Raw genomic sequence first — 24083 nt, forward strand, 5'->3', positions numbered from 1 at the left:
TTCCGTCGCCTCCTCTGTGAGTGGTGCCTCTTTGTAACACGCTGCCACCCGGCTTCCCGGCTCCGGGGGCTAGGCTTCAAACCTGTCTTTCACCCATTGTTCAGTTTCCAGCGAGTCAAGTTCAACCCCAGGTTCAACCACTATAGTGACAGTCACAAACACATTCCCTTACGCGTACCTCAGAGGGGGCGCCCACTCCTAACAAACAGGCACAGAAGGGCCTTTCTATTCCAGCGGCCCTGGTGTTGGGGGTGTGAATGGGGAGACACCTCCCCACTGACCTGCCCCTAAGGCAAGCGAGCGCCCAGCCCTCAGCGGGCGTGGCCGCTCTGGTCCAGCCCCCGCCCCGCCCCCGTTGCCGTTGAGAGAGCCTCCGCTGGGCCACCTAGCCGCCACCCCTTCTCCACGTACGCCGGGCCACTCCCTTGCTGCGGAGCCCCGCGGAGGGTGATGCTCAGGATCCCAGTTCTCCCCCGAGCTGCGCATTTCCGCGTGCCAAGGCGGCTCCAGATCCGGCCGGCCCTCGCGGCAGGAGCCCGCGTTCCGCGTCCACGAGAAGTTGTCTCCGGAGCCGCTGCGCCTCGGTCTCCTCCCCCTGAGCCCCGCCCCCCCGGCCCAGAGCTGGGATCTGCGAGCTGCCCGGGCCCGGGGGCGTCGCCGCTTGCTCTTCGAAACCAACGAGTCGCTGCTTCCTAGCGCTGAGCGCGCGTTCCCCGCTTGGCTGGGGACCCCCGCGCACCCCCGAGACGGCGCGCGCCCAGAGCGCGGGAGCCCGGAGCACCGGGCGCCTGGGACCCCGGGGAGCCACTGCCCAGCCCGCGGGGCTCGGCAGGGATGCAGGCTGCTCTGTGAGCCCGGGCGCCAAAGCGATGTCCGGGTCCCGCTGCCGGACCCTGTACCCCTTCTCTGGGGAGCGGCACGGCCAGGGGCTGCACTTTGCTGCTGGCGAGCTGATCACCCTGCTGCAGGTTCCGGACGGCGGCTGGTGGGAAGGCGAGAAGGAGGACGGGCTCCGCGGCTGGTTCCCAGCGAGCTACGTTCAGTTGCTGGAGGTAAGGGGAGAGGGCCGGGGTCTGGGAGGTCCGGGGCTCCGGTCCTCGGCGCGCTCTCAGACCTGTTGCCCGCACCGGGAATTCCGGAGCCGCCCCTGTCAGACCTGCGCCCCCGGGGCAGCCACTGCTCACCAGACCCGTAGTTCCGCTCTCCTGGGGGCTGCGAAGGCGCGACGTCCCTTGGGGCGTGTGCAGCGCCGGGAATCGTCCCCTCGTCGCCCCCCATGCTGGGCCTCTCGGCACGTCGTGGCTCCCCGAGGAAACGAGAACTTGTTGCCTGTGAGTTCTGGAGCGGGTGGGAGCGTTCCCGGCAGTGGTAGGGGCTGGTAAAGGGCTGCTGAGTCCAGCAGTCTAACTCGAGACGCACCGAGGGTCCGGAATTGAAAAAGTGGCACCGCAGCCCCGCGTCTCCACCCCGAGGCCCGGAGCCTGCCGACCCATGGACGGTCTTGCTGCCCCGGGTCAGTCTGTCTGGCGGTCTTGGGGCCGCCCACTTGCTGGTCAGCTGAGCCTGGCTGGCTGCCAACCCGAGACCCGTCAGCAGGCTTAACTCAGGGGTGCCACAGCCCCCAGCCAGCGCCCCCTCCTCTTTAGAACCTGAAAGTAGCTTGTCGCTGGGGTTCTGGCCTGGCCCCAGGGCTACGGGGGACCTGTTGAGCCAAGTCCACTGGCTGTTTATTGCCCAAGTGGCAGTAGGTAGGGTTCTCTGTCCTCTAATCGCTGAGCTCATGGTAACAGCCTGAGAGGGACCCGAAGTTTCTAAAGCCCTGGAGGCGGGGGTGGGGTTTGGTGCTCGTGACCTTACAGGACAACTCCTTTAGTAAAAGGTCGCCTGACCCTGGGAGTGTTGTAAAGATTAAATGAGTGGTTACTGCAATTGAGACACATAGGGAACCGTTCTGGTAAAACGCTGCCCAAGTCATGGTAACTGAATTTATTTATAATTTAAACCCTGACCTACTTCACAAAAAATCAGAGTAGCAAATTTTGACTGAAAATCCTTCCTGCAACTCAAGAGAAAGAAGAGAAGGAAAAGAAAGGGAAGGAATGAGAAGAAAAAAGAGAGAGGTGAAATGGTTATAGAGTTTGCCTGAGAAGTATCCTGTGGAAACATTATCAAACATGGAGCCTGGCTGCCTAGAGGTACATTATGTTTCTTTCAGTCCAGAGGAGAACAACAGAATCCCTCCTAAATGAATCCTGTACTAGTATTTGAGTGAAGTTGAGCCTGGAAGGTGCTTTCAGGGGCTGCCAGCAGAATGTTCCCTAACCCTAACCCTCTTGGTTCCCTATTTGGAGAACCTATGAGTGTGGGAGAGCCTCAGGTGTGTTCCTCAGCTTTCCCAGTTCCTTTTCTGAGATTCCCATGTGAAAGCAAGTGCATACCTTCTTATGAAGACCTGGAGCCCCCCTTTTTCTAGCTCAGAAGCCATGAGGAAGACTTCTATTGAAGAGTTCCTCTGGTGGCCACAGTTTTCCAGGAAATACTGACATGGAAATAGGGCTGTTGGATGTCTGTCTGGTGAGGAGCATCCCAGGCTGGATGCATCCTGTTCTGTTTTGGGTTGGGGTGATGCTGGTGGGTTTGTATACTGTGTTAGTAAGAGTGGAGTGCCTCTGCATTTCTTAGTGGGGGAAAGGGAGGGCAGACACAACCCAGGGGACCAGCTGAATGATCAGCTGGGACAGTCGTGGGTGTGCCACAGCTTACACATACTTAGGAAATCTCTGGTGCCCAAGGGACTTTCTCAGACAATTCCTACCTGGTGACTTGTGGCAGGAGTACCATCTGTGTGAGCAGCCCTGATGAGCAGGCCTTTCATTTGTTGAGTACCTACTAGGTGCTAGGCATGGTACATACATTGTCACCAATTCCCCTGGCAGCTCTGTAATGGGGTGGGCACCATGCCCATTTTACAGGGAAGCAAACTGCAGAGGAGAGAGGTGAAGGAAATTGCTCAAAGAGTAATGCTTGCATAGTTGCTTAGCAGCTCAGATGGCTCAGTGGTACTGTCTGTGCCGGTGTCTCTTTTAAACATGATAGCCTGGGCTCAGTTGTGTGGAAAGGCCAGTGAGAGAAGGTATGGATCCATGAGGAAAGGGCAAGTGCAGCCGTCAAGGTCAGCATGGGGAGGCTGAAACACTGGGGCTAAAATGAGGGCAGCCACTCTTTCCCACCTAGAACATCTCTCTCCTAACCCTGGAGTTTGTTTTCATTCAGTCAGCTGGTTTGCCCACAGCAGCAGGCTATGCTCTGAGCCCTGGCACTTTTCAGGGCCAAAGTTGATGCCGTTTTGACAGACAGGATTGTAGATCAGGCTCTGTGTGTCTGTGAACCTCATCCACAAGCAGACTGGACTTCAGGGCTGAGGCCTGGGCAGGGATGGGGTAAGTCCTCAAAGACAGACTCACTTAGTGGGGAATGCAGAGCTCTCAAAGGAGTCACTGGTGGTGGGCTGGCCAGCATGTGGAAACGTGAGTCTGGAGGAACATTAGCCAGGTGTTTGTCTAGGCTGAGAGTTAGTGCAGAGACCAGGGAGCCAGAGAAGAAGCCCATTGATCCTGAAAGTGGTAAACCTTGTGGGATGTTTGCCAAAGGGGTGGCTAGAATGGAGCTTGCTGGGGACATGGAGTTCAGAAGGCCAGGGGAGCTGTTGGGGACAGCAGAACAGAGAAAATGGGCACCACCAGCCTCCTGGGGGAGGAGGGCATAGTGGGGGAATGTCTGAGAATGTCACCTCCACCCCAGTGTTCTTTTTTCCTTCTGGTGGAGGGTGATAGCAGGAAACCCTGGTGGATGGAAGGTGGGGCTAGGGCTTGAGAGCTGCATGTGCAAGATGGACACTCCCCAAGGATTCCTTCCTCGTTCATATGAGAAAAAAGGAGAACCGAGAGCCCCAGCTGTGCAGGAAGCATAGCCCATGAAGGGGAGTTGGGAGGTAACTTGAAGAGGCAGATAGATCTGCCCTGGTGGCCAGGCCCTGGGGAGGGGCCGGTGTGGTAGATTCTGATCCTGGTTCTGGGGAAATCTCTTTGACCCAGACTCCAAGGGAATGGGGCAGCGTCCAGGAAAACCCTTGCCTGAGCAGAGAAGTGTGGTGTGCAGCCTTCCAGGGGCTGCCAGGGGGAAGGAGTCAGCTCCTCCCAGGAAAGGAAGGAGGCCCATAGATAAGACCCACAGCTGCTGCCTTGAGCTATATAGGCCCTTAGATAAAAGCAGCCAGAAAAGTCTTTCTTGAGGATCACCTCAGCCATGAACAGGGAGAGGGGCTGAGAACTCTTCTGACATTTGAGAGACATGGTTGAGGAGGAGCTGGGATGAAGGGGACCCGAGATGGGACTGGAGTCTTTGGAAGTGCATTCTGTGGGCTCCAAGCCATGCCTGAGGTCACCTGCACAGACTTGGAGGCCCAGTAGGGGAAGGGATTTCCACCAGACTTCTGGGGTACATGCAGGCTGAAAGCAGCACAGGTAGATGGAGCACGGAGCCCAGATCTCCATCCCCTGGGAAGAGCTGGAGAGTTAGACCTGGTCCAATAGCCAGACGGTTCAGTAGCTGGAGGGCCTAGCCCTGGCCCACAAATTCCTGGCGGCCTGCTCTTCCCTCATATGGAGAGAAGAAACCAGGGGCCTGCAAGATACTGTGAGATATCTGGAAAAACTCCCAGAACTTTTGGGAAATAATTCTGGAGGTCAATAAGATTGGAATGCAAATACAACAGCTTTCCTTAACCTATGGGCTATTCTTAGAATCCACGATCTGGCTGGAAGGTCAGGACCTCAGAGGTACTAACAGAATACGATGTTGTCTGCCTATGGAACTAGGTGGTTGAGAGAGTCACCCTTGAACTTGGTCTCCTTCTCTCTACCTTCTCTTCTCCCATTTTGGGTTCCTCTGGTTATGCTACAGGAGTTTCCAAGGTGTGACTGTGGGAGAGAGATGTGGAGCTGGGGGAGGGGCTATGTTATAGATAATTAAGGAATAATGTTTTATCTATTGCTGTGTAACAAGCCACTCCAAAACTTAGGGTCTCAAAACAACCATTTGTTATTGCACATTTCTGTGGGCTGACAGGACTCAGTTGGGCAGTTCTTCTGCTCATCTTTCTTGGTGTCTCCCATGAGTTTGTAGGCAGGTGGCAACTGGAGCTGGAGTTCTAGAGGCTTACGGGGCTGGACCCTCCAAAACGGTGCCTGGGTATTCTTCATGTAGCCTTTCCCTCCCCATGGTGCCTCAGCCTCCAGGGCCTTTCCACATGATCTTCTTTTCAGCAGGGGACTTGAAGTGTTTGCATAGTGGTTGGCTTCCAAGAACATAGACGTCCAAATTGTCAGGCCTTTTTTTTACGTTTATTGATTTTTTACTGATGTCCAGCTTACATGGACACGAGAACAGGGCTTCCCGGGTTACCAAACATTTTCTCTCCCCAGCAGCCATGCTCGTAAAGTCAGTCGGGCCATCAGATAAAAGCTGGGCTTTTTCAGGCTGAGCAGAGAGAGAGAAACACTGATGTGAATGAGAAACATTGGTTGCTTCCCATCTACTTCCCAACAGGGGATCAAACCCAAAAGCCAGGGATGTGCCCTGACCGGGAATCGAACCCCAGCCTTTTGGTGTACGAGATGATGCTCCAACCAACTGAACCACACTGGCCAGGGCTGTCAGGCTTTCTTAAGGTTTAGGCTCCAGTCTGGCACATCACTTCCGGCACATTCTTTTGGTAAAGTGAGTCACAGGACCCATCCAGGTTTAGTGTTGGGGAGAGGCGCATACAGGTGCAGATGCAGGGAGACCAGGGAGGGCCATTTTGCAGACTAACTCCCTCGGAAGTGTAGGGGGACACACCTAGGACAGATGATCTTACAGGGGAAGCAGTGACAGGCCAGTCTGAAGGCAGAGCCTCCAGAGGTGGGTAAAAGGCAGAAGACTTGGCTGTTTGCTAGGAAATCCTCATTGCCATCCTAGGAGGATTTTTAAAAAAATTTTTCGAGATGTCAGGGATTGCTTTATAAAGACTACACAATAAATGGTGCAGCTGAATTTGCAAGTATATTTTTCTGTCCCAAAAGTCTGGGTCAGTCCACTGGCCCATTGCATCCCAGTCCCGTATTTTCAAGTCAGAGCTGTTGGAGCTGGTTATTAATAGACACAGTGTATCTGAGCTGCCTGACATCTGGTAGATGCTTGCTGTGTTACACAAATTGATTTTAATACAGGACCTTTCTTTCTGTAATGTACAAATTTCCTCAAATGGGTGTGGCCTTGTCCCTCACACACATCATTTTTAAGGCGGTCATCAGCTCTGTTCACAAAAGGCATAGTTAGGGCTGGTGGCCTGTGGAGCATATAATTGTGACCTAAAAGACCAAAATGCTGCTTTCAGCGACTTCCCTAAGTCATCCTGTCCATCATTTGTAGGGGCTGTGGCCCTCATTTGTAGCTCCTGCCTTTTGCAAATCTACTTTTGGCCCACCCTCCAGCCCACCTCTGCTCCAGGGGAGCCTCCCCCTCTTCACTGCTGTGTGCTGGTTTGGTCAGGTGGCCTCACCCCAGGACTTCAAAACAGTGGGCCGGGCTTACAGATTGTATGGGTTGGGCATCTGCACAAAAGTTCCCTTAGCAACAAGTCAGCAGGAATCTCTGACATCTGTTCCCTGCCATGTGAATCCCTATCCTCCATTACTACCTAGAAACATGAATGAGATGCTGACCTCCTTGTACTCTGCTCAGCTTGAAAAAACTCAGCTTTTATCTGATGGCCCGATTGACTTTATGAGCATGGCTGCTGGGGAGAGAAAATGTTTGGTAACCTGGGAAGCCCTGTTCTTGTGTCCATGTGAGCTGGTAGGGTCTTTATCATGCCACTCCAGGGGACACTGTTCTCCCAGTTGCTCTCTTATTACTCACAGCATCAAGGTGGCACACAACAAGCTTTCTAATAGGATGTATTAGTATCTGCCTCTCTCCCTGTGATGGCAAGGCTCCCAGGGCTGTGTGTGTCTCTGTGGAGAGAAGTAGGAACGGCTGCCAGCAGGTGGGTCTTGCCTGCCCTTTGGTGGGCCAGAGCATGGGGTGACACTGGAGGTTTGTTGTGACAGGTGTATGAACTGTGTGAGGTTTCTGCAGGGCAGGGACACATGAGAGGACTCACCCACTTGTTTTCCCTGTCTACCATCTGATAGAGGCTTTTTTTTTAGGTGAACTGTCTGGTTCACTGTCTTTGCCTCACTTCTTGAGCTGCTGTCCAGTCTTGGTCCCCGGGCACTCAGATTTCACAGGCCTAAACTGAGCTCAGCCTCTCTCCTGTCTTCACTGCCTTCTACCCCTGCCCTCCACACTGGAGTGAATGTCACCACTGCCCATCTGTCTGTCCACCACACCACAGAACACTGCCCCTCCTCCCTCTTCCCTTTGTCACGTATTCATTAGGTTAGCAAGCCTCGTTTGTCCTCCCTCAGAAACATTTTTCAAAGCCGCCTCCTTTTTAAAGATTTTATTTATTAACTTTTAGAGACAGGGGAAAGGAGGGAGGAAGAGGAAAGAAACATTGATCCGTTGCCTCTCATACACTCCCTGACTAGACATCGAACTGGCAACCTTTTGCTTTGAGGGATGATGCCCAACCCACTGAACCACCTGGGTCAGGACAAAGCCTTCTCTTTAACTTGTGTTGGCAAACTTTTTCTGTAAAGGGCCAGGAAACATTTCAGGCTTTGCGAATAAAGAGACAAGATTGAGTTATAGCCACGTCACTGTGACTTACAGTGTGCCAGAGGCAGTGAGAAGCCGAGAGATCGCGCATATGGTCCCTGTCACGGCTCCTCAGCTCTGCCCTTGGAGTGCGAAAGCAGCCACAGATGAGCCCCAAATTAACGGGAGTGGTTGTGTTCCAATAAAACTTTATTTATAGACACTGAAATTTGTATTAATTTTCATGTGCCATGAACTACTGTTCTTCTTTTGCTTGTTTTCAACCATTTAAAGATGTCAAAGGCATTCCTAGCTTATGGGCTGTATGTAGTTTGCTGTTCCCTATTCGGAAGTTGATTATTCATTATTCAGCAATTCCTAATTGAGTGTCTGTGATGGGCTGGAGGTGAAGGTGTGAAAGATGCAGAAAAGAAACTTACCTTTTGGTTGGGGAGATGGTAAACTAGCAAGAAAACATAATTTCCAGGTAGCATGGGACCAACAAAACAGGGTGCCGTAATGGAGTGGGAGGAGTGGGGTGAGTGTGGAGAAGGCATCTCGGAGGAGGTGTGGTGTTGGGGCAGAGACCTGAGCAGGGCACAGGTGCCAGCTGTGTGCGTGTCTGGGGAGAAATGATTTCAGGCAGAAGGCACTACAGATGCAAATAACCCTGAAGAGGGGAGTATATTTGATATAGTTTACAGAACCAAATATTCCGGAATGGTTAGAGAGTAGTGAACAAGGGCAACAGAGGTTGGGATGGGACAGGGAAGGAGGGAGGTAAGTTGATAGTCTCCCTCTAACCCCCAATATATGTAACTTTTTCTATAAGAATTTAATTTATATTTTGAGTCCCTACTCTACATGAGGGAAGACATATCCTTTCAAATAACTTGGTATTTTTTTGCCCTTTCTCCAGGTTTGCATTTATGTTCCGGGGGACCTAACTAAAAACATCATTCCAAGGGTGTAGATGTTCCTTGATGTCATTGGGCATCTGCTGAGCCATCCTACCCCTGTGTGGGTTTCTCTCGTCTGCCTGTGTAATTGCTGGAGACAGTCTCCTGTCTGAAGGAGACTCCTCCATCTGGAGCTCTTTCCTCTCCTTGTGAGCCATTTTTGGGAGGACAAGAATTCTCTGACACTAAGGCTTCTCCACCTCCACTGGTGTGCTGGTGAGTGTTGAATAACCAGCTCTGGAGGGTGGAGGGCTGAAGGTGGAGAGAGGGAAGTCCCAGTTTGTAGCTTTTGCCAATTTCAGGGATGTAAATACTCCCAACGTGGCTGTATGATTCAAGCCACTAATGGTTCTTTTAATTGAATATATTTGTTATTATCATTGGGTAAAGTTAAGGTGTTAATCTGATGCACTTATATATTGTAAATGATTGCCATTGCAGCAATATTTACAATATTTACCTCTGTTACATTACATAATAACCCTTTCTGATAGTGGTTGGTAGATAGTTTTCTAAGTGCAGCAAAAACCTTTGGTTTGATTGAAGTGTGGAAAAGTGACTTGAAGAGGAAGGGAAGCCAGGAGAGCAGTCAGGAAGCTTGGAACATGCTGGTGGATGTGAGATAGTGAGAAGCGGATGAATTTGAAATGGATTTGCAGGTCCAGTCAAGGGACTTGCTGATGGATGGGCAGGGCGGGCAGTAAGGGGCCACACCCCTCACAGATCAGTTGTGATGATACACTCTTTCCTACTGGACTTTCCTCATTTGTAAATCATTCATTCTGCCACCAGAAATCTCTTTCTTAAAATATGACATAAAAAGCAATAAAAATTGGGGGAAAAGTCAGTATCTTTAGTGCAGAAAGTGCTTTTATAAGTTATTTTAAAAACAAAGGACCACATCAGTGTAGGAATGGGCAAAGAATTTGTATAGACACGTTATAATAAAAAATATACAAAGTCATCAGCATATTCAGCTTTGCTGGTGATCAGAGAATTGCAAATTTTTTAAAAAGAGAGCTTTAATGAAACCTGTCCCTGCCCCCCCCCCCCCAAAAAAAAGAATATTGGCAAGGGTGTAGGAAAATTGTCATATGCTCCCTCAAGGGTAGTTTGGAAGTATACCTTAAAAGCCTCAGCAGCATACCTTCCACTTCTGGAAGTTCGGATTCAGGAAGCATTGGATGAGCTGTGAGCGGCAGGATGCCCACTGCAGCATTCTCCTAGAATGGGAACTGGTTAAAATAAGGTTCACCTGTGCTCAGCACCAGGCTAGGCAGGCAGAAGGGGCTCAGTCACTATAATGAAGCTGAACTGAAAAAATAACCCCCAAAACTTTTGGTTAATGATGCTAAGGGATTTTAAGGAATTGGCATAGTTCAGACTTTGCCCATGATGAGGCAAAAAGAGATGGTGTGTCCAGGGATGAATTGCTTTTTCCTGAAAGCAGGAACTGTGTGTACCATGCATTCTGTAAGTATCCTTTTGTGGAAAGAACAGGTTGAAGAAATTCTTACTGGCTCGGGGCCACGTTCTTTTGAATATCTTCAGTAACAGCAAATCTTTGTCTTTCGAGGGGTGGATATGATTTTTTTGGAAACAGCCACAATTCATTTGGAGCCAAGTCTGGTGTGTCTGTAATGTGACTGTCACCGTGTCTATCACTGTGTTGCAAAAAGAATTTAAAGCAGCTTACCAGAAAGCATACGGTATAATAAGATAAAAGCAAATATGTGAGGAAATCTGGGGAAAGGAGAAAATAAGATGACCATTGGAGTGAAGTCTGAAGAGTGAAGAGACTACTTGAGTTAAATAATGCTGTTTAGGGTTTAAAAGATCCTACCCTCAAGTAATGTTGTGTTTGAGTAGTTCTGAATGGGAAGTAACAGAAATGTTCTGAAAACAGCAGCATTGTGTGCTCATACACTGTATCAGTCAGGGTGGGTTAGGATTTGCTGCCATAACAAACCCCCTAATCTTAGTGGTTAAAATACTATAGTTTTGCTTTGTCCTCATGCTGCAAGCCTGCTGCAAGTTGGTTTAGGGATCTAAGACCTTCTGGGTTCCAGGGCAATAGAGCTACCACCATCTGGGATCTTGCTGGTTGATTATGTTAAAATAGCATCTGGTTCTTAAAGCTTCTTCCCGGAAGTGACACATGACATTTGTGCTTATATTTTACTGGCTGAAGCACAGTTATACCTCACTTTAAATGGGTGGGAAAATGCAACCCTGGCATGCCTAGAAGGAGAAAAAGAGCAAGCTGAATCCCTGTGGACAGCTCTGCTGACCACCACGTGTGCACTGGCACCAGGGATGTCCCATGTCTGCTCCCTATTGGTCTCAGTGGTTTACCGGAATGGTTCTGTATACGTACACAATTGCAGGCGACTGCTCAGTGCTTCTCAGACTGATTTCAGTGCCTCTAGAGCAGGGGTATCAAACTCATTTTCACCGGGGGCCACATCAGCCTCACAGTTACCTTCAAAGGGCTGAATATAATTTTAGGACTGTATAAATGTAACTACTCCTTAACTAGGGGCATGGAGCTCAGCTCTGCCACCCAGTAGAAACAAGGTGCTGGGCCAGATAAAACACGGTGGAGGGCTGGATTTGGCCCGAAGGCCTTGTGCCCTCCACCTGTGTTCTAGAGAAGGGCTTCTCAAAATTAATTTGATGGATCTTGTTGGGTGCAGATTCTGACTCAGTAGGTCTAGAATGAGGCCCAAGATCCTGCATGTTTGACAGACTTCCACTGCCACAAGGACTTAAAGCCACAGTGCAGGCCTCAGCTCCTGAGAGCCAGGATAAACTCTTAGTGTTCTCTCAGGTCAGCTCTCCCCTCACCAAGCTATCCTGGTGTCTACATTCTACACACTGGCAGGTAGTTGGCCTGTACTTGGCCTGACCCCAGACTTTTTCTTCGTGATAAATACATCTGCCACAACCTTTGATTCCACAAAAACAAATATTTACATTTGAGCACCTACTGTGTGCCGTCCTCCCTGCAAGGCTCAGTGGATACAGCAAAGACATGGAGCTGAGGTTAGCAGCTTTTGGGGGAGCTCTTGGGAATGTGCTGTCCCCCCCAGGGTGACTCTGGCAGGTGACCTCTCTAAAAGACTTAAGTTTCATGCTTGTTTTGTTGGAATGAAAGTCCTCCCAGACATTTAGTGTTCATTGTTTTTTCTCAGATCCCTTAATTCATCCTCCCTTTTCGTTTGCTTGTCAGATGCATAGACAGGATTAGTCAACAAAAAACTAAGTTATAAAAACTCTGTAGAGATGATACTTTTAAAATTCTATACAAATGAGTCCTTGTCCTAATTTAGTCATGACAAAGGATCCTTATTTTGGCAGTGGCTCATGGAAGAGCATCATTGAGGCATTTGTCTTTGATTGGTAAAATAATTTAGAAACAGAAATAGGAACTTTGAGTCTACTGTTCTCACTGAGCAAGTGTTTTATTGATAAATAGCTCCAAGCCTTTGTTGTGCTTCAGTGTAAAATAAAACCATGTTGCATTTTTGTTAACCAAAAACAACACAAAATCTAGTCTGCTAACTCTAAAGAAGGTTTTGAATACCTGGGGCCTGTCTTCTGGTGTGGGCACATAGTACATACCTGAACAACATTAGTGCAGGGCATTGCCCCTGGCACTTCTCAGGCATTAGTGTGCATGCAAATCACAGGGGGCTCTCATTAAAATGCAGATTTTGAGCCATGAGGTCTGGGGTGAGGCCTGAGACTCTGCATTACTGACTGGTCCCATGTGATGCTGTTGCTGCTGGTCTAGACGCACAGTTTGAGTAGCAAAGCATTTGAGTGCCCTGAGGAGTTAAGTTTGCAATCCTGGAATTAGATTGGATTTAGTTTATTTTGTCTTTTTCTTTTTTTAAGCAGGGTATATGAGGTTATGCAGGGTCATGGAGAGAGCACAGGCTCTGGAATTAGACTTCTCTTTGAGTCTGTGTAGTATGAGGACAGAGATATGGAGGTGGTAAAAAGGCAAGTCTGGGAGGGTGGCATCCTGTGTTCCTATTTGCCCAGAGGGGTCCCTTGATAAAGGGTGGAGGAGGGGCTCAGGAATGCTTTCCTGGGATCAGGACCAGGCTATGGAGAAAGAAAGGCTGGGGGGCCGGTGGTGAGTGGCATGAGCATGGCAGGCCCTAGGTGTTGACCACAGAGTGGACATGATGACAGAGAGAGAGAGCTGGAATGGACTTGCTGCATACCAACGGTGTTAAGAAGAACATGCAGTGGGAACCTGGCCTCCACATCACTTCCAAGGGGGTACTGGATGCCTCATGTAGTTTGGTTGGTGGACTAGAAGGTGAGCCATGCAGCTAACTGCAGTGTGTGCTGATCAGACCATATTCAAGGGCAGGGCAGAACCTCTCTCCACAGGGGCTGCAGAGTGCAGGGTGAGAGTAGCAGCTCTGGGTTTGAATTCTGCCTCAGCCCTGCTGCCTGTGAGATGCTGGGCAAGTTGCAGAATCTTTGCAAGTTTTATAGGACTCCGGTGAGGGTAGCAGGTGCCTTGTATCCACTCTGTTAATGGAGTGTACATCCGATGTGTTCTGAGAGTCATGTCATAATGAATGTCGAGAGCTGTCAGTTAACTGGGGCTTCTTCCATGGGGCTTCTAGGGTGGGAAAAACCTCTTTCCATGAGCCCCTTGAGGTCACAGTGCAAGACCGTCTTCTGATGCAGGACACATATCACCTTAGCACCTTATTACGTGTGGATTCCGATTCAGGAGGTCTGGGGTTGGCCAAAGAGTCCACATTTCTAACAAGCTCACAGGAGCTGCTGCTGGTGTTGGACCCACACTTTGAGTAGAAAGGCTGTAGAGCACTTTTGGGGGGTTTTCAGGACACAGACTCTATTCGTTAAAGCAGGTAAACCGGGCCAGTTCTGGTTTATTTGGAACTGCTGCCCAGGCCAAGATAATTAGTCTTAATTGCTTCTTACCTGGGCCTGATGGTTCTCTGGCTGCCTGGATGCTCCCAAAAGGGGCTCTTGTAATGAGGAAAGAAGAAGGCTGTTGAGAGAGGTGAAATGCGAGGCTGCGAAAGGGCTTTAGCATTTCTTTTCATCTTTGCCTCGTCCTAGAGAAAAGGAACGTCTTGTTTCATAGAGCTAGCTGGAAAATCTCTTGATTTATTTTGTTTATTTATTTACTTTTATTAAAGTGTAGTTGACAGACAATATTATATTTTTTCAGGTATACAATATAGTGATTCGACATTTATATTTCTCACGATGTGATTATTGCAGTAAGTTCAGTAGCCATCTGTCTCTGTACAAGTTATCACAATATTGACTTTTTCCCCATGCTGTACATTATATCCATGACTTGTTTTCACTTATATGTGGAATCTAAAACAAAACAAAACAAAACAAAAACAAAACCCCAAAGAACAAATGAAACAAACAGAAACAGACTCAGAGAGAACAAACTCATGGTTGCCAGAGGGGAGAGGAGCTGGGGGATGAGTGAAAAGTGAAGGGGAGGAAGCAGCAAAACTTCCAAGTATGTGGAAATTCTCTTTTTAAAGGGTTACTCAGCAGCTAATGCTTTTAGAGCTGGACACTGGAGATACTGTTAGCCCCACAAAGCAGGCTTCTGCCGCAGACCCTTAGGGAACCCTTGGGCCTGCCCTCATCTGGAACTGACCTCTCTCCTCTCTTGCCTGGATTGCTGCCCCGGCCCCTAACAGCAGGGGCCATCCCCTTTATCCCCTAGTGATGTCCATTCTCCATAGGAACGCCGCAGTGGTTTCTCTAGTCAGTTGGATCTCAAAATGCTCCTGTCGAAGACCTTTTGGGAGTTTTCATCCCTTTACCATGTGATACACCTTAGCTTTGGTAACGAGGCTCTTGACCACCAGGTGTCCGCCTACTTCCCCAGCTGCTTTTTCAGCCATTTCTTCCCATGCACACGCAGCTTCTTCTCCATGAAGTAACCTTCTTCCCCCATCTGCTCTTTTATTCTCACTCCCTTTTCTTTTTATTTAACAGCTCTATTGAGATATAATGCATATATTTTCGAGAGTATGCAAATCAATGCTTTTTTAGCATATTCATAAAGTTGTGCAACCAATACAAAATGATCATTTTTAGAACATTTTCATTGCTCCTTACTCCATTTTTCCCCCAACTCCAGGCAACCACTGATTGATTGTCTGTCTCTATAGATTGCCTGTTTTGGACATTTCATGTGAATGGACTGGTACAATTTGTAGCCTTGTGTATCTGGCTTCTTTCACTTAGTATGAATTTTTCAAGGTTCTCCCATGTGGTAGCATGTGTTAGTACTTACTCCTTTCTATGGCTGAACAATATTGCATTATATGGATATACCACATTTTATTTATCCACTCATCACTTGGTGGATATTTGGGTTGTTTCTCATTTTTTACTATTATGAGTCTTATTCCTTCAAACATTTTGTACAGGTGTTGGTTTTGATAATATATTCTCATTTCATTTAGGTGTATACTTAGGAGTAGAATTGCTAGGTCATACAGTAACTCTATGTTTAACAATTTGAGAAATTGGCAGACTGTTTTCCAAAGTGGCTGCATCATTTTATAGTCTCACCAGCAGTGTATGAGGATTCCAATTTCTCTATATCCTCACCAACACTTGTTATGATCTGTCTTTTTAATTATAGCCATGCTAGTGGACATGAAGGGCTATCTCACTGCCGTTTGGGTGTGCACTTCACAGATGACCTATTGTATTGAGCATCTTTTCATGTCCTTATCAGTGGGCTGTATATCTTCCTTGGAGAATTGTCTCTTTGGATTTTTTGCCCGTTTTAAACTGGGTTACTCATCTTTTTGCTATGGTCTGTCTTCTCTTTTCCTTTTTAGCTAGATTAACTTGTTCTCATGTCTTGGCTTTGCTGTTCATCTCCCGGGGAAGACTGCTGACACACTCCCGGCAGCCTTCTGGTCCCCTTCGCACTCACCCCGCTGTACTGGAATTGTCTGTTGCCCTCATTGCATTGTCGATTTTTCAAGATTAGGGATTGGGTCTCTGATCCTTGTAGACTCAGCCCTTAGTGCACAGCCAGGTGGAGGCATTCAGCTAAAAAAAAAAAGAAGGACCCCAGTTCAGTTATTTCAACTCTGGTGCTCATGATACAAGATTCTGGGCTAGCTACCCATGGTAGTTGTTTGGTTTCACAAGGGGAAAAAATAACAAAGAGTTTGCATTCCAATGCAAACTCTTATGGAATCCTTGTTCCCCACCCAGGCATCTTACACAGACAGTCCATGGGTAACAAGACAGCCTGGGGAAGAGGGTGTGCACTACTCAGCACGGCATGTTCTCTGTGGGAGCAAATAACCTAGATCACATGAAATAGGATTGCCACTTTGTGTATACAGGGCAGTAGGCCATTATTATTTCCTGCTGGAGCACAAAACAGGCACTGAGGAAACAGACCTGCCTTGGGACTCTGTGATTACCCGGTCACAGCTGTAACCCTGGAGTGGGAGTGTTTTCAGTTTGCAGGTCAGGCTGGTAGAATGGTGTTCAGAGCTGGTCACACCCGGGTTTGGGTGCTGGCTGTACGAGTTACTGGGCACATTGCTTACCTGACCTTGGACCTCAGTTTCCATATCTTTAAAATGGGGATAATAAGGCCCACTTCAGAGGATCTTCAGCTTTGTCACAGTGATTTTAGACCAGAAACTTAAAGCGGAAATTCTTTTGTTGAACCATCCGAAACTCTTCTCATCCAGGCCCTCCCTGGGTGTAACCAAGATGAGCATCTTAACTGCAGTTACTAATTAAGGGGAACCTTATCTCAGAGCACATGGCAGATAAACACAGATTTTTATACAGAAGATTGCATCCGGAGATATCTCTCTGCCTGCCTGTGGGTTACTGCTCAGAGGGCTGATCAGTGCCTGCCTCTCATTAGGGATCATGGGACCTGTGGATATCTTCAAGTTGATGTGTTTTGTGACATGGCAAAGGAGACGTTGATTTCTTCTAGCCAGCCAGTTTTTGAATTTCTGAGCACCATCATAGTTTCTCTGGGGGCAGGAGGGGACTGAAGTCCAATAGCAGGAAACTTCGCTGTGCCCCCGCTCCCATCTGCCCTGGCCCTATGATCTGATCCTATTGTCATGTGAATCTTCCTAAGGGTTATGGCTGCTGCTCTGGCCAGGTGACTAATGTGGGCTGGTTAGGAATTTGGGAACTGAGAAACAGCGCACTGAAGGTTGAGGGTGTTCAGGAGGAGAGGAAACTCAGGAGGCTTGAAGGACCCAGGTCGTGGGTGTGGCCACAGAGATCCTGATCAGCTTCAGGATTTCAGATGGCCTTCCTCTGGCTCACCCAGGAGAAAACAGCCAGGATGAAAGCATAGCCAGGCTTCTTCCTCCTCTATGCAGCCCTCCAGCATATTTGGCAGGTGGGGAGCCATGCCACCGGGGGGGGGGGGAATGTTTGAGGGGGGTTGGCGAAGCATTACCAGGTACTCCAGTAAAGCCAGCTATTGTCTGAGTCCTCTGCTCCTGACTAGGCCCTGGGCTCCAGAAGATAGCTATGCTGGAGCAGGAGAGGGAGGCAGGAGAGTCTGAGCCTGCTCCCAGACTCTCTGGCTGCCGGTGCCACTCTCGGTCTGCCTAGACACAAGAGTGGCTCTCAGGTTGCACATGCCTCCTGTGGATGGTGGGCTGAGCCCCTGATCACTCCCAGTCCTTTTCAGAGGGACTCCAGTGATTCCTCCTGGAAGCCCCAGGGCTCCATGGGACAGAGTTTGAAAAGCCAGTATCATGTGACACTAGAGGCTCACATTCCTCTCTGCCCATCAGCATTGCTCCAGCGGGTGCCTGATGTGAGTGCCGTTCTGGTGCATTTCCTAGTCACTTGCCAAGCAGTGGTTGGGAGGCGTTGTTCCTCTGGGTGGCTGCTCTGCTTTATTATTTGTCTTAGGGAAATGGTTTCCCCAAGAAGCAGTGGAAAGTGTAAATTATGCTTCACAGCAAATCAGCAAGACCATATATATTCAGCTGGAGCTGCAAATCTCTTGCAAATGAGGACTGATGTGAGACCCAAGCAAGTTGGAAAGGGGTACAATGCAGACATGCAGCTGGCATGATTGATACTCACAGTCCCCCATACTTGGTTTTCTCTTGGTTTATGGGGGAAGGAAGAGCAGCAGTTGTTCTGGGGGTGGGGGGAGGGGGGAAGCCTCTACTACTAGTCAGAGGGCCAGAGGGAAGCAGTTTGAAGGTGCTGAACATGGCCCTGGGAGTGGACAAGTTTTCCATTAACCTGATCCTTACGGATATTTCTTGTATTTCCACTGAGCCAGGAAGCCCAGACTTAGGGCTGGTGTTTCCCCTTTCACCCTAAGCTCACATGGCCATCCACAGTGGCCTTGTAGAGTCATCTTTCCCAGTTTCCCATTGCCCTGCCCATCAAGGCACTCCTTGTTGGGGCCGACAGGGAACTGCACCAACTGTGCCTGGCCTCCCTTGCAGCCTCCTCACTTGTCCTCTCGTGGCACACACTCTTATGCCCTTGTGCCTTGCACAGCCGCTGCCCTGGAGTCCCTTCCTCCTCATGCCTGTCTAGGGAATGATAATCCTCATCCAGACCCAGGCCACACATGGCCTTTAATCTTTCCCTAGACTGCCTCTGGCTTCCATAAGGCCCCACACTGAGATGGCACAAACCACATTGGACCACAATGACTTGTTTATATGACAGTGCTCTGAGCTCCTCCAGGGCAGGAAACCTGCTTCATAAATCTCTGTAACTGCTCTGGCTGGCATCTCTGAGGTCTGGCTCAATATGGATTTGATAGCTGGCTGGATGAATGGCTGAATTAAAGAGCATAAAGAGAGAGCTTGCCTTAGAGAATTAGGCATATCTTGCTCTGATTTTGACTCATGGCTTAACCAGCCTTTCTCAGAAGAGCGTGAATGGCCTTGCCATGAGGTGAAACTTGGGATCATGGAAGCCCAAGGTGTGAAGAGGTGTAGCCAGGTCAGCTCAGAAAGCCAACCATCAAAGTCAGGCCACTGGGTCCTAGGTAACAAGGCCCTTTGGGCCACAAGACAGGATACTCAAGGTCAAAGATGAGCAGGCGTTGCATGGACTGGTGTTCCCTCCCCATCCTGCTTCTTAGCAGGGCTGCTGCAGGGACAGAGTGTGTAGCTGAAGATTTCATGGACAGCCATAAGGAGCCCTGGAATAGAACTGTAGGACTCCTACCCCACACACATCTTGATTCTTTGACCTTGTTAAAACCCATTTTAAATCTTTGACCTTTAGTTTCTTCATCTATCCAAAAGGAACGTGACAACCATTCTTTTGCCTCTTAGGTTGACTGGAAGTATTTTCAAGGTGACAGGACATGTGGGCATGCTTTAGAATTTGGGGACAAGCTGATGACAAGTGCAAGGCCTATATGAGAGGCTGTGTAAGAAGTAGGGGGAAGGCCGGTGCTTGTGGCCTAGCTGTCCCACTCTGCTTGCCCCCCTTGTCCCAGCCACTCAGTCCTATGCTGTGGAGGTCCTTTCCCCACTGGAGTCTTTGAGCTTGCTTCTCAGGACACCCTCTCCTCCCCTGCTTGGATGATTAAAGAAGTCGTTGAAGTTCTTGGCCCAAACAAGCTTCAACCATTCATAGTGACAGTTTACTTAGCCTCATCACCTCCTTTTTCCTCCCTGTGGCTGAGGTACCAGCTCTGTTTAGGTGCTGGGGATGCAGGTGAGAATGAGCCTGACTGGATAAGACCCCTGAGTTCCCATGTTCAGAGGTCCATGGAGAACCAGGTGGAACAGCCAGGGAGACATGCCCTGTGTGTACTGAGGGGCCTAGGAGGCAGGTGGGGTGATGGGCATACTGGGGCCCTGTGCTGGGCTGAGTTCTGTGCCTCTCTAAAATTCCCATGTTGAGACCCTAACCCTAAGGTCCTGAGGTCCTGAGGTCCCTCAAATGTGACTATATTTGGAGGGATGGTCCTTCAAAAGGCAATTAAGTTAAAATGAGGTTATAGTGCTGCCCTCGTAAGAAGAAATTAGGACATACACAGAGAGGAGAGCACACAAAAACAGGGAGGCCAACTGCAGTCTAGGGAGAGGCCTCAGAAGAAACCAACCCTGCTGACACCTTGATCTTGGACCTCCAGCCTCCAGGATGGTGAGAAAATAGATTACTGTTGTTTAATACCCCCCACCACCACCCTGCCCAGTGATACTTTATTCTGAGCTGACTCACACAGGGCCATCAACTTGGATTTGGGCAGCAGACTTCATTACATAGTTCTGTGCGCAACTGAAACCTTGAAAAAAACAGGGACTCTGTGCTTGTCCCTGTTTTTCCTCTTAACCATATCCCTAGTGAGCACACAGCATGCTCAATATTGTGTGTCTCCTTCACTAGAATGTGAGCCCCGCAAGAGCAGGGTAAGTGTCTGCTATGTCCCCTGCAGGTTCCCCAGGACTGAACGTAGGTGAAGGCCCCTACAAGCATTGATGGTGTCTTCTGGATGAATTCCACCTGAAATAATGGCCTGAAGTCAAATTTCTTACTCTGTGTTGAAATCCAGAATTTTTAATTAAAATAGCTGGTTTTCTGCATTCAGATCTCTGCTTAGAGCTCATCCCGTGGGGTGACTTACTATTGTTTCTCCATATAGTAAGAAACTGTGTCCCATATAGCTCGTTAACCTCTATACTGCCACCAAATGTGATTAAAACATGCTAAACATCAGAGAGAAAGGTTAATTCATTAGTTTTTGTTTATACTTGGTGGATTGAGCCCCAGGTTATATTAAAGTGGGCCATTCCAGCCAGTGAATCTGAACGTTGTTACCCTCCAGGGGGTGAGTTCGACTTGGTGAGGCCAGGGATCTGATCGTTGCAGCGTCCCTCACACCAAGGACAGTGGCTGGCCCAGAGCTGGGTTCATATTTTGTGAATGAGTGATTCTGTCAATGCACAGGACAGATGAGTAAATGCTGAGCATTACCCAGTGGGATTGGCTGGTCTTTCTGCAGGGATGTTAGCCCCACACAGGAAAGTCCCTTCCACTCTGGTCTGTACCTTCTTTTCCTTTCCAGGCTTCTGGTTGTCTTTCTGCATCTGCAGCCCCACCAGTGAAGGTCTCACCACCTCTTCAGTGTAAGAGGAGCAGCAGAGCCCACCAGTCTGATTTGGGGGAACTTAAGACTAGGCTAAGGACCTCTGGCTAATTCCCATTCCTCCTACTCCAAGTCCCATTTTCTCACCATCTCTTCCACCCCCAATTTTAAAAAGTTTGTGGTAAAACTCACAATTTTAACCATTTTTAAACTGTAGAATTCAGGGACATTTAGTGCATTTACAATGTTGTACAACCTTCACTGCTCTCCAGTTCCAGAACTTTTCATCACCCCAAAGAGAAACCCCATATCCCTAAGCAGTCACTCCCCATTCCCCCCTCTCCCGCTAGGCCCTGCCAACCACTAATCTGTTTTCTGTTTCTATGGATTTGCCTATTCTAAGCATTTCATACAAATGGAGTCAAACAATATGTGACCTTTTGTGCCTGGTTTCTCTCCCTTAGCATACTGTTTTCACGGTGCATCCCTGCTGTGGCATGTGTCAGGGCCTCATTCCTCATTACAGTTGAATAATTTTCATTGTATGGACACTCCACATTTGCTATCCATTCATTGGCTGATGGACATGTGAGTGGTTTTGAAACTTTGGCTCTTGGGAATAGTACACTCCACTTCTTTAGGTGTCTCTAGTTCTGCCTCCCAATGCTCTTTAGTCTTAGTCAAGGTTGCATGGTTACTGGCAGTGGAAAAAGCCCTGGCTGTGAAATCAGGAGACAAGTTCACAGTTCTAGCTCCTGCTCTACCTGAGAGGTTTTGTTAAGCCTTAGTTTGCTCATTTCCAAAATGAGTATAGAATTCTCTGCCTTTCTTAGCTCTGCAGAATGTTGGCACAGACCATAGTGTGGGAATTTAAGCTCTTTGTAAGGTGGAAGTTGGATGTCAAATGATAGTTATTTATGTTTCTCATTTCCCTTTGATTTTCTTGCTTTCTGTTTTTTCCTCTGCTTCCTCTTTTCTCCTTTTGCTAATGGCCACACTTGAATTCTCTTTCCCTGTCTTCTCCTTTCCTCTTTCTTCTGCTGGCCTGAGAACACAGTAGGTAGTATTCTGTACAATGTCTTACTGGAGGTAAACAAGGTAATGGGACATTGAGTAGGGCATCCTTGGGAAGGGTGGGGACAAGGAAGGCTGTTGGCAGCCTTGCCTCAGTGATGAGGTAAAGTCAGCCACAGCTAGACAGGAGTGGGGAGAATGTGGACCGTGGTGGCCCTGCCATTCCATCCGGTGTGGCTTTGAAAACTTAGTTTACTTACAGCTTTGAGCCTCTTGAAGTCCAGGAAGTAGTGAGATTGATGGATATGTAGGCAGATATTAGAATCCAAACAAGCAGACACTGGGAGAAGGTGGAGATGGAAAAGCAGCAGGTAGAGGTGTGTGCTTTTCTTGGTATTTTGCTCTGCAGATATGAAATTTTCTGTGTTCTGTGCATATTTTCCCAGCTGAAATTTAAGCTGTTCCTTAAAAAAAAAAAACACAAAACTTTATTTATTTATAAGGGAGGAGAAGGGACAGAGAAAGCAAGGGAGAGCAAAACATTGATTAGTTGCCTCTGGTACTTGCCCTGAACTAGCAATCCAGGCATGTGCCTTGACCAGGAATTGAACAGCCCTTTGGTTTGTGGGATGACACCCAACCCAATGAGCCACACTGATCAGGGCTGAAGCATACATAAGCTTCTTGAGGGTGAGGACGATGTCTGTCTTTTATTTCTCCCCATTGTGCTGGTTTATGGTGCCCCTCAGAGAGTTCTGAACATAAGTGGTATTGAATACATGTGATAACTTTGTTTATTTACCCTATAATGGTTACAGGGGGGTTTCATGTAGGATTTCTCGTTTATCTTCTCAACAGCCTGGCAAGGTGGATTTCATTTCTCAAAGAAACGTAAGGCTCAGAGAGGTTAAGAAACTTTCCCAGGACACACAGCCAGCCTGAGGTACATTAGGCCCTCTGCCTGGAACTAGTACTCTCCCCTGCTTTCCCTTCCTTTGCAGGGACTTTGCAACAGAAAAGAGCCATGTGGCACCACTGATTTAGGGAGATGGGAACTGAGTCCTTATGCAGTTGGATTTCATTAATTTTGGAGATATATTTTCTTAACGTCTTATAATTTTTGAGTCCTAGTGAAATTGCAGGTGGTCTTTCCTGTTACTTAATCACTATAGATTCCTCTTTTCTCAACAAACTTCAGAGAAGCTTCAAGGAAAGCCAATTTCCTGCTAAACTGGTGTGTTCTTCATTTGCTACCAGAGGGTCTGATTTAAGGAATGGTTGTCATTGTCAGTGACAGGCGTGGAGCCAGCTCTGAACAACAGTGCAGCTTGGAATTGGGTTCAGGTTCACTGCTGGAGCTCTGCGTTGGACCACGACACTGAAAAGTCTGGCTCTGGCTGGGTCTGGCAGGAGGGACGGGTGTGTTGGAGTGAGTAAGCCCAAGGAAAGCTTGCCCGGAGGAAATTCGGTCAAGATGTTCCATTTTAACACCCCTGGGTCTCTTCCAAATCAAAAGAGGAAAAGATTCTGATTAAGGGATGAAGGAAGTTTTAGAGTTTTCATGAATGGAACTCAGGGCTTGTTGGATCCTAGGTTCTCCAAAGCTCTGGTGAAGCCATGGAGGGAAAAAATGGGTGTCTAGCAGTTTTGAGGGGTGAGGGGCTCTTGCCCTTCAGCAAATTGCTGAGCTTGAAAAGCATCTGATACAAGTGGTATTTGCTAGCTCAGCCACTGACAGTGCCCACTAGCCTTGGAGTTGCTCAGGGACCTGTGGCAGCATTGTGTGTATGTGATGGGAAGGTGTGTGGTATTTAAAGCTTAGTGACCTTCTCAGAGGTGACAGAACAGCTGGGTGTAGGATCTAAGGTTGAAAGGTACCTCCTTCATTGGAACTTTTTGGCACATTACAAGATAGGGAGTTGTTCATCAAGTGAACCCCTACAAGGTGCAATCTACCACCCTCAAAGCTGGAGGTATAATGGTAAACAAAGCAAAGGACATCCCTGCCTTCACAGGGTTTAACTTCTAGTTGCGGGGACCGACAGTAAAAAGAACCAAATAAACTGCAATGATTTAGAAGATTTGTAATATTAAATGGTATGATCAGGGAATGTCTTATTAGGAGAGGACATGTGAGCAAAGCCTCGGAAACTATGATGGAGCAAGTGTGTGGATTTCTGGTAAAAGAGCATTCCAGCCAGAAGGCAGGGAGGAGAGCAAGGGCAAAGGCTCTGGAATCTGAGCATACC

General features: G+C 48.4%; 1 protein-coding gene across 1 annotated transcript in view; it reads left to right on the plus strand.

Moving 5' to 3' along the window:
• Nucleotides 1-387: 387 nt before the first annotated feature.
• Nucleotides 388-24083, plus strand: part of GAS7 (growth arrest specific 7) — a 207048-nt gene continuing 183352 nt past the window's right edge. The window contains exon 1 of the mRNA XM_028534591.2: nucleotides 388-1052. Coding sequence (XP_028390392.1) covers nucleotides 870-1052 — 183 coding nt within the window. The 5' untranslated portion in view covers nucleotides 388-869. The remainder of the gene's footprint in view (nucleotides 1053-24083) is intronic.

Source organism: Phyllostomus discolor, chromosome 8 (assembly GCF_004126475.2).
Source record: "Phyllostomus discolor isolate MPI-MPIP mPhyDis1 chromosome 8, mPhyDis1.pri.v3, whole genome shotgun sequence".
Lineage (NCBI taxonomy): Eukaryota > Metazoa > Chordata > Mammalia > Chiroptera > Phyllostomidae > Phyllostomus > Phyllostomus discolor.